Source organism: Pecten maximus, chromosome 4 (assembly GCF_902652985.1).
Source record: "Pecten maximus chromosome 4, xPecMax1.1, whole genome shotgun sequence".
NCBI lineage: Eukaryota > Metazoa > Mollusca > Bivalvia > Pectinida > Pectinidae > Pecten > Pecten maximus.
In genome coordinates this window covers 39,079,766-39,091,591 of record NC_047018.1, presented here as the reverse complement: position 1 = coordinate 39,091,591, position 11,826 = coordinate 39,079,766, and the positions used below count along the sequence as shown (strand labels likewise).

The 11,826-nt window shown below is 33.2% G+C and overlaps 1 protein-coding gene across 1 annotated transcript in view; it reads right to left on the bottom strand.

Annotated features, from left to right (window-relative positions):
- Positions 1 to 3,140: 3,140 nt before the first annotated feature.
- The window catches only part of LOC117326047 (inactive tyrosine-protein kinase transmembrane receptor ROR1-like), a 224,569-nt gene continuing 215,883 nt past the window's right edge, over positions 3,141 to 11,826 (bottom strand). Inside the window, 4 exon segments of the mRNA XM_033882638.1 lie at positions 3,141 to 9,880; positions 9,882 to 10,651; positions 11,166 to 11,282; positions 11,414 to 11,539. Coding sequence (XP_033738529.1) covers positions 8,984 to 9,880; positions 9,882 to 10,651; positions 11,166 to 11,282; positions 11,414 to 11,539 — 1,910 coding nt within the window. The 3' untranslated portion in view covers positions 3,141 to 8,983.

The window sequence follows — 11,826 nt, the reverse complement described above, 5'->3', positions numbered from 1 at the left end:
ATTGTCAAAACTACTGTTACATACAAGTAACAACTTATAATTAGTGAAATTAACAGATTTGATTTAAAAATTTACTCAGACCTGGCTTAAAAGATAGATGAAATATTATATATAGATTTACTGTATGTAGCATTTTCTACCATATGTAACTACAGGTGGAAAGCTGTGTTTGGTCAAAGGCAGGTCTTAGTTTGGTTGTAGAACATTTGTTTGTTGAATGTGTAAAAACTATATTGTAAAATTTCAAAATGCATTTTTTTTTCACACGGAAATATGGATTGCATCTTATTTGTAATTTAAAACATGTTTTGTAAGGTCGCATTTCTGAACATATGGGCCAATGAAAGGTTAATATGAATTTATTAAAATTTCTTTTTTAAAATATTAAAATAAAAACATGAATTTTAACTAGAAATAATTTTGAAATAATCTTAGTTTTCTGTGATATTTAATGAACTTGATATACCAATATAGAGGTGTTATTCTATAAAGGAAAATGAGCGGACTATGGACTTTAAGATTTTTATGTTTTTGTATGTCCTCAATGACTTGTGATAGACCTGTGAATTACTTGTATTCTTGTATTCAAAAAAATGTTTGTAGATCATGAGATATTTGCAATATTTTTTATTTCAGTTTCTCGTCAGATATTTATTACATGTATTTTGAATGCTTGTAAAAAGGAGCTTATAACAATTTTGTGATCGATATATACCTCGATTAACAATGTACACTGTATAGTGAATCCTGTTTAATCTGACCTCAGTGTACTTGTGTAATACGACCACTTGTTTAGTTTGACCAATATGTTGTCTTTGATTAGACAGGTTTCACTATACAAACATGTTCTGTGTTCATTCATTGCTTTGGTTTCAGTATTGAATTGTTGAAATTTTTCAATTGCTATTAGTGAGAAAATATTTCTTGTACTGGCTTAAAAATCTGCAACATATTTCATTTTGTCATAAATTAATTAATACAAATACAAATGTAGAACAAAATTTTGAAACCATTTATGTTTCAAAGACAGCAACTTTTCCCTATTTTTTTTATTAACAGTTATCGGAATACTATTTTTTTTTTTAAATATATATATCATCATACAAAATGAAATCTTCATGAATCCATCATGAATAAAAGTAATTTTAAATAAGTATTTGTTATTGCTTTACATATTAATTTGCATATTGTATATAATTAACTTATTTAAGACTGGATGGACAATTTTTATGTAACAGTATTGAACTTATTTGTATTTAAGGTGTGCTTTCATGTAAACGGGTTGAAGCAGTCCAAATGGTACAGAACTACATGTATTTCATGATAAATGATAGCAGTTGTGACCTATCATAATTAAACATGTCCTGATATATATATATATACAATGTATATATACATGTATATATAGATATTTATATATGTGTGTACTGATCTTTCAGAAATCCTGAAAATCAGCCATTTGTTTTTGGACCAACAATGACCCCTCTGAACATCTGAATATATATTGCCATTCTGGGTTCTGTTGCTGTTTCAACTGTTTTAACCTGTTATGTTAAAGCAACCTAAGAATCCTGTACTGTTGTATCGGTGTATAATTTTGTGTTGATTATGCAATAGAAATATAATAAAATGTTATATCTCATACAAATAACTTAGCTTTTGATTGCTTCATCGAGAATTCCTGCTTACAACACTCACAACAATTTAAGTCAGTGTGTTTGATGAGTAAGCAGATTGGTTGAAACATGTGACTATTTAATTTACTGATGAGGTAAAAACAAAAGAATATCATGAGTTTCTTTATTTCTGTTCCTCGTGTAGAATACTTGATCAGACTTAGAAACACAAATGAATCATAATTTAACAAATGACTACAGAAAATCTGTTGCCTCGCTATCATGACAAACTATTTTCAGAGTTACCTCCCTTTTCAATATTACCACTAAATTCATATGCAAATGAGTGTTACCATGTCTAGGATTTTCCTAAAAAAGGTACATATTGGATGTTTTCTTAAAAATTACAATACAATCATATAAGAAAATGCATTTAGAAGTACATGTATATCAAAAATATTATATACCATTATTATGGAAAAGAAATACTATGTGGAGAGAACTCCAATATTGAAAAGGAAATGTCAATGTTGTCACACCAGTTCCAATAAACAAAAATCTGTTTCAGTAAATTGTTAAGGAATCTTTTTTTATGGAAATACAGTGCATGTATTGTACCCAATTTCATTGTCCCACCCAACCACTAACCCTCTGGAGGTGATTTTCTGCTATACTTTCAGAAGATATTTTATTTTTGCTGACAAACTAATTTGCATATTATGTCAAATTTCAAAAGGGAGATAATTTTCTACTATTTTTCATAACTGGATATAATTCTATATCTGTGAGAAAGTAATCAACATTTTTGGTTTTTTAAACCACATCACAGCCATGCACAAGGTTACCCCTCAATGAAAATCCAGTTGTGACCAAGGTCCTTTGCATTTACAGACTGAGTTTTAGAAGGACTAGGGCAAATAATCAAAAGCAAGAAATCATTACTAGTCAATTGACAGACTTCAATATAAGGCTCTGATTGATTGATGGGGCTTAAGGTTTTCAATGTTGTCAATCATATTTCATATTGCTGAAGACATACATGAAAGTGGTGATAAGTAATTTGCATATCAGGAAACAAACAAGAGGGGAGATAACTTACTTTCCTTCACTTTCTTTGCAATACATAAATGTATAATATGTAATTGTGTTTTAATTTTGTCCACGCTAAATATCTCCCTCATGAAAATTTCAAATAGTTGGCAAGTATGGTACAGTTTGATTTCCTGTTATGTTACCAATGTTGTAATAGACTGTATGTAGCACACAATTTTAATAACGACACCTTCGATGTATTTCAGGAGAACAACAGTATCTTCTTTGGTTCATTTCAACACGTAAGACAAACTAATAGACTTTTAAAGACATTTAAGTGAAATTCCAAGACTTTTCTAGAAAAGGGCTGGAATTTAAGGACCTCATATTTGTATGAATCTGCTGTATGGCTTTTTGTTCAGGTGTTGGGGCTGCTCCTAAATGTAGCTATATGAGCATAAAAAGTTCTTCACACAAAAAAGGAAGGCATGGTTAGCTTTGTCAAACACTTTATTTTGCTGTGTTGGATGGATGAGTTGTCACCGTGTTGTGACCACAACAACACATGATCAATAATGTAATAATGGTACATGCTAAGCTGTTGACACTAATGTGGAATAAACATGACATTCTATGAAACATATGCAGGTCGCCAATAACATCAATTGACCTTGAAATGTACACATGGGTCCTCTTCAGCATTCAACCTGCTGACTGAAGTTTACAAAACTTCCTTGACCTTTGATGACCTTGAAAATTACAGAGGGTATTAGTAAACACTCTGTCAAATTAACTGACCTTGAAATTTACAAAGGGCATCAAAAACTGTCAATGACCTTGAAATTTACAAAGAGCATCAAAAACTGTCAATGACCTTGAAATTTACAAAGGGCATCAAAATGACCTTGAACCATATACACAAGTCTCAAACTGAATTTTAAATTAAATAGAAGCCTTTTCCATCTTATAATTCCCCCCGATAGGAATTTCTTACTTATTTGTTATAGTTTTCAGGGCATACTTTAAGTTTTACCCAAAGGAAGGATCTGTACAAATTAGATGCAACAAAATATATTGGTACAGGAAATATTTTCCGTTTTTTTCTCCATTTTGTTTTTAAGGAATAATAATCTGCCTAAGAAATACAAAACCAAATCAAATTACTTGAAAGGCGTGACCTTTGTGAATCTGTTGAGAAAAAGAGAAAAAAAAAAGACTTGAAGAAGCGCCTACAGTTGAGATATGTGGATAGTTCATAGGGACTATTTACCAGACATGTGTTCATACCAGGGTAGTGCTTGAGTATAAACCAGCAAAATATATATATGACCATGGAGTACTTCATAGAATCCTGTCTTTGCAGAAATCTCTGATTTGAACAAAATCATTTCATATGAAGTTTTATCTCAAAAATGTGAGACTCGCCCGCACTATGCTCGTCACCTGCAATATTCAGATACACCGAGTATATATATAAAAGCAAGCTTTGCTCTGTACTAGATCTAGAGATCTACCAAGATGTAAAGAATACATAATTACAGAAGAAAAAATGATCTCTGCAAATATTACAGAAATCTGCGTGTAGTGACTCATTTGGCACGTGTAAAAATCTGTCATTATGGACAGATATTCACCATAGCCAGAACATCACTAGGGCAGATTTTCCTGCATATGACTATAAATAACAATTTAAAGTAGATTGTACAAACTTTTAACATCTGAAATATTATACCAGTTTCTTCTTCTTCTGTATTCAACACTGATGAAAGGAGAAGTCCGAATTTTTTTGACAAAAGGGAGACAACTCCATACATTTTAATGTATGTAGCATTATAATAAAATCAAATTAAAAAAAAGGCGTGATATATATTAGAATTGCTTACAAACAAGTACATGGAATTAAGAAGTCATTATTTACAAAATGAAGCAACTTTGGCGCTAATATGATAATACGGGGACTTCATCGGGGAAATATAGATCATGGCTTTTTATACAAATAAAACATATATAGCATGGAAACTGAGGCGTTTTATACAAATATTTTGCTATTGATGAGGATATCCATATCTTACAGACAACATCCAGTACATTTGTGTATGGCATTAAACGAGAGGTCTTATACAAACCTCCATAATGTATCAATAAAAATTTAAGGTGAAAATTATAACCAATTTTCAACGTATTTTAAAATTGATGAATCAAGCATAAAATCAGACTTCCATATGGCATAATTTAATTTGTTGTACATTCTTTCAAACATGACTAATTTTTCCACAGCTATTTCAATGTACAAATTTAAGCTACAAAATGTTTAAAATGGCGTGAAAATATATATATTTCCATCTATATAATCATATAAGCTTCTTCTTTTTTAAAGGTGAATGATTTTTATTTGTTAGAAACAAATTTCAATGTTAAAGACATTTTTTTTTAAATGTTTAGCCTTGCACTAGGCAATGACATCAACACAAAATGAAAAAAAAAGAAATGCATTTTATTTAAAGTTTTAGATGAAATATTTTTATCCACTGTTCAAACTACGGGGGTGTGTATATTATATAAAATATATTTGACTGAAAAATTTTGAAGATAAATTTTCCTTCTCTCAATATATTTTATTTTTCAACTTTGCAATTATAATCTGAATGAGCAAATTTTGAATTATTTTAACTTTGTGCGAGAAAAGAATATTTGTTTAAGAACTGAATGATTTGTAAATAAACTGTATTTCATACACCGGAATTACATCACTATACTACTAGTACTGTTAAGGCATCCGAGCATTTCACAACCATACACAGATATATTTTTTTCTATATTAGCAAAACTCTTATGTAGAAGTTGTAATTTAGAAAAAAAGAAATGAAAAAATTTTGATTTCTGACATGCCATATTTCTTCTACGGTGTAATAAATATAATTTTTCTTAATTGGCATTTCATCATAACATCAAAAAAAATATTGGGTATATTTTTATTTATCTTCAATATTTGTACACATTTAAGCCATATACAGATATGAAAGCAAATGAAATACACATGTAGTTATTTGTATGTGGTTGATAAGTAGAACATTCAAATCTGAATTAAATCTAGATTTTGGTTTGATTTCTTTGATAAATGTATTTAATCTCCTTTTGATGCCTTGTAGATAAAGATTCTGATTAAGCACATTTCATGAATAGATATGTTCCAGCTTCTATGTGCACTTTTACTTGCAAAAGTATATATAAGAAATTGTACATGTATAAGATCTATGACAAAGTATACAAGATATTATATATAAATTTGTACCTTAAAAATGAAAAAGTGTACAAGAAGTTGTACAGCTTTTGCTTTGTGAAACAAAAGAAAAAAAATTATGCAACATTACTTTTAAGTAATTTCCATTTTTTGGAGTATTCAAAAATGCTTTTTCTTTTAAGACTGTTGAAAATATTCCGGTATGAATGTGAAAGAAATGATCGCTATACACAACAAAAAACATGGTCAACAGCAACCATGACAGATGTACATACACATATATATATTTATATAAACTTATCATAATTAAATATAAATATTGTCAATAATTGCAGCACTGAAATATTTCCGATAACAATACATCCTACAATTCATCTGACTAGAAAAGTTTACCATCATGCAGCAAACAACATCGTAACAAACATAATAAAAATACCACAAATGACAGCAAAAATCATCTGTATTTCGCATTTGACTTCACAATAAACAGCCACAATTCTGCTGATCGCAGAAATATTAGTTTATATTACACTCCTCATAAACATATTGAACAATTTACTATAGAATGGATTCTGTGTCCATGCACTGTACAAACATTCAATTTACTGTGACAGAACATTACTTCATTGTTTAGCAATATCAGAAAATTTCTTATGATTTCCAGAAGCTTTTCAACAGTTTAAAAACTATCCATCTGTGAACTGAACTGAACTATCAATGGTTTTCAAAAATTAAGAAAATAAAGAGTTCATTGAGATTTTAGTTTTCTTGATAAATGATTCTACCAGGTATTTTGAAAATAATAAAAAAAAAACTTGTATAAAAAACTTTTCAGCATTTTTTGGTAACTACATATACCTATGTTGGTCAAACAATTTCAGATTAATGCCAAGATTACCAAAAACATTGTTGCAAAAAACTGAGAATACCAATACCATATAGTTTCAATTGTAATGAAGGGACACAACTCTTGCACGATCCTTTTTGCATACATCCACCCACAAGTTCGGATGGTAGCACCAGTCTGAAAATCTTTATGTTATACATATATATAGTTATATTTAAAATTTTGTGATTATATATGTTGAATGAACTATAATATATCAGCAATATATATATATTATATATATAATAATGTTTGTATCTGGTAAACTATGATTAAACTCATAAAGATTAAAAGATGAATTTGACAAAAAAAAAAAAAAAATATCTGCTAAGACCAATGTTTCAAGAAAATCTTGTGTTTTTTTTAAATAAGTTAGCATGGTATCAGAGTAAAAATCCTGGTCTGAATATACAGTCCTAAACATTGGTTCTACTCATTAAAATCTACTTAAAGTTTTTATATATTACTGAACTAAAATGAGATTCTAAAAAAAATAAATAAGAATATTTTAGAGACACAGCCTTGGGATATTTAATCAGCGTAACACTTGTAAATTCTGCCTGAGATATTTATCAATTAAGTTTAGATAATTTAATTAGGTTTGGATTGTCCAATAATCAATTATAAATAAACAGTGATATTCTTCAATTCCTTCAGGTTTTGGGAAAACCTGATTCAGTTTTTTCCTAAAAAAATAATAAAAATATTTAAATTATGACATTAGAATATCTGATAAAATTCATATATTTTTTTTCATGATAAAATTAAAAGAATTAGAGAAAATTTTGATAAAATATCTGAAAATTTCAGAATAAAATATATCTTTCATAAATAAAAATTCTTACATGCTAGAAGTTAAGGTGACTTTGCTATTGGCCATTACAAGTGCTGTTTACTGCAAAATAAACTGGACATATTATTTGGAAATATGAACAAATTGTCTCCCTTTGTATGGGAAACTTCCTTTAATAGAGGAAGAATGTTCCCTCCCTTTGTCTTGGAAGGGTTAAGTTATCTCCCTTGGAGTCAAATGTGGTTAATTTGCCTCCCCTTGAATGGAAACTTTAACGGTGCATCTACTATCACATAAAACATTATATCATTATGCAAATACAATAAACTTACACTTATGACAAAAAGTCATGTAGTACTTACCAGGTCCATAATAACACAATATCTCGTTAATATTTAAACGAGGCATTAATTTCAAAGTTAGCATCTCCAAGTAATTGTTAACTTTGGCTACTAGCACAGTTATATAACATATGGTCAATTTCTGTTTTTTCAAAACAGATATATATATTTTTTTCTCCACATGAAGACAAACAAGAAACTCTGCATCATTCTAGTGTATCCAGCGGGTGACTTATCCGTGTCATTAAACGTTTTTGTATTACACTCCAAGTTACCATGCCATGTAGCGGTTAAGTTCGGTAATATCTTCCTGCTACAACATATTCAACTAAACAGGCATTCCGAGCTGATCATGGAATTCCACAACAACTCTGTTACTGAAGTAAAGGTAATTTGGTATAAAAGTAGGGGTAAGTAATTCTGAGCTGTTAAATTCTCCACACTTTTATCGTGGCATGACGTTGCTCTAACTCTGTCACAAAACTGGAATACCAGTACAGCTGCACACCTGTATAACACTCGTCTCGAGTCAATTACACCTGTATAATGCTCTTTGAGATTTGTTACAACAGTCTAACACTTTTTGAAGCCTGACAAAACCTGTATTATACACTTGCTGTACTTGCGTAACATTATTCCATTTACAGCAGGCCTAGATTCAGTTATACAGATCACAGAAAACATATATTCCACTATCCCGAACATAATATACCGCGGGAATTCCAGAATCCCATTAATTGTAAACAGGTATCCACTATCCAATCATGATGTACCGGTTTTCCACAATGATATATCAGTATTTCACTATCCTGTTTATGATAATACTGATATTCCACTCTCTCGCGAAAAACACACTGAATACCTGTATTCAATTATACGAAGTCTGGGATACAGAACACTTGCAGTACTACAGACCATACACAAGTTATCGATGCAGTTCATTTCCAAAATCTACACCAGTTACGAAAGGTTCATTGAATCACCGCTGACACTTCATTCTGATGTAAATTCCGCAGTACATGGATATATCACACTTTTACGAGTAAATTCACAGGTATTCCCATAGACAGAAGACTAAATCTCATTGTACTCAGTCCGCTGGTCTGGAATGTATGTATTCTGTGGACCATACTTGTTACTATTGTCTGTGAGAGGGAGAACCGCTGGACCGTTACTCGTGATGTGAGGGCCACCCTGTGGCACTGTCTGAGGGTGTGGCATTGTGTTGGGTTTGTATGGTTGTCCCGAGCCCTGCGACCCTGAACTATTCGATGCCTTAGAACTAGCAACGGACCCCGGAGGAGATAGCTTAGAAATTCCATTAGGGATCTGGTTAGGGGGGCTGTTGAACTGTGCTAAAAGTTTCTGGTTCATTGGTTGGCCCTGCGGCTGGCCCATCATGTGTGGATGTTGAGGCATCTGAACCTGGTTAGCCAGGTAGTGCGGGGGAAGGGCATGGTAACTCGGGGGCATCATACCAAGTGGTGGAGCGGGGGACATTCCATGGCTGGATTGGGATGGATCCGACCCCCCACTCGATCCCGTCAACCCAGTAAGGGCTGTAGTGTTGCTAGGCCCCGTACTGCCTTGGTGACTCGGCCCACTCTGGGAGCTCTGATGACTACTGGAGTGGGCCGAGTGGCTCTGGCTCAAGCTCCAGTGAGGGTTTTGCATCATGATCTCAGTCTTCCATGCTTTAAGACGTGCAGCTATTTCCCTAAATAGGGGTCGTCGTGCTGGAGTCTCATGCCAGCACTCAACCATGAGACCATATATACGAGTAGGGCAGTCTTCTGGGCATGGAAGAATTTGGCGTTTCCTTACAACCTCGATTACTTCCTGATTTGAGAAGCCATAGTATGGCTGCAGGCCATAGCTGAAAATTTCCCACATCACAATTCCGAATGACCATACATCGCTCTCTGTTGTGAACTTTCCATACAGAATTGACTCTGGGGGCATCCAGCGAACCTGGAAGTAGAGACTTACTTTGAACCCTGTAGTAGTCTGACGAGTAGATGTCCCGGGAAAGTCCGAAGTCAGAAATCTTTACACTCAGGTTTTCTCCGACCAGCACATTTCTGGCAGCCAAGTCCCTATGTACGAAGTGATGGCTGGCCAGGTACTCCATTCCCGAGGCCACTTGGGTGGCGATATGTAGCATGTCTGGGTAGTCAAGCATCGGTTTATGAGCACAATCGTCATCTGCTACCGACACATCCGAGTTTGGTGAACGACAGATAAGATACTCGTGTAAGTCTCCATGAGGCATAAACTCAAACAGCATACACATAGGTTCTTGTTTCATGCACACGCCAAGTAAACACACTATATTTGGGTGACGCATTTCCGTCATTAAATCAACTTCTCGACGGAAATCGTTCTTCATCTTTGGTGTTGCGTTTTCTTTCAAAGTCTTTATAGCAACCTTGGACACTGTGTTTTCAGCATAAAGACCGAGCAGGTCGCCTTTGTAAACTTTCCCAAATGCTCCCTCTCCAAGCTCCTGCATGAATCGGATTGACGAGAGAGGAAATTCGCGGATACGAGTACCAGATTTTGCCGTAAGTGGATGAGATTCAGTGTTATTCTGTGGTGCCTGACGTCCATTTTTCAAACCAACACCTTTCTGTTTTCGATGTCGCTGGAACAGGCAGACAATTGCCAGAAGCAGAACAAGCGCCAGTGGTACGATGATCCCCGGTACCAAAATAAACATGAGTTTGTCGACTGGCTCGCCAGCTAGGAAGAGAAAGACAAAATATTAGTCAGAAAAACGTCGCGTAGATTTATACACAGATTATAAACGGTATCCATGCCAACGAAATATATCTTATATCTTTATTCATTACAAGTTTATGTAATTGCTAATTCCAGTTACAGCTTTCATTTTTAGAAACTTGAAATAAGATATGTTTCCAAGAAAGTATCATTTGAATAAGATGTTTAGAGATGGTCTCCTAAAACCGTTTGTTTCTTAATTATTAAAGATGAAAACAAGGTCTTTAAAAACAAGTGGTCGCTTAATACAGGTGGCCATTTGATAGAAGTGGCTACATATCACATGTGGTCATTCAACGGAAGTGGTCACTTAACATAGGTGGTTATTTAACAGAAGTGGTCACTGAACACAGGTGGCCCATTGTTCAATTAACACAAATAATCTCCTAAGACGGGTGGACTCTCACACAGGTTTTAGCTTATTATTGTAAATCAATCTATATCTTGGAACTGTCGACAAAATGTGAGCACTTACTTTGATATGGTGTACATTTGGGAATGTCGCACAGCTCACTATGGTGGTAATACGGGTCTGTGAAACACCAGGGGCCTGTGAATGTCCCATTAGGGTTCCGGCAAAAGTTATGATTTCCTGCAAGTCAAAAAGTATAATATAAATGTTAATTTACTTTGGAAAAAACGACATGATGTAAATTGTGTTTAAGTATCATATGAAAGTTAAAATTATATATTATTAGATTCCCTCAAATCTCATGTACATACCAAGCTCTTTATTATCTTTGGACTTGAAGCTTGGGTTGTGTAGCCAGTTTTGACAGGTTCGACCAGAACGCGTCCTATTGACATGGCCTCGATAGTTCTCCCCACTTCCGTTGTAACAATTCTCCTCTGTAATAGAATAAAGTACAGGATAAAATTATGGGCTTATATTGTGGGATAAATATGGTATTAACAGAAGCAGTTTATCATTATTCCACCCCAAAATCACAATGATATAACTGTCCTATAAATATCAAATCTTTGTGATATATTTTCCTACATATCTTAGTATAACCAAATGCAATCACAATTTTTACCTTTTCCCCCCAAGATACTTTTTTGTACCTTATACCCAGTGATACCTTATGTCCAGTGATACCTTATACCCAGTGATACCTTATACCCAGTGGTACCTT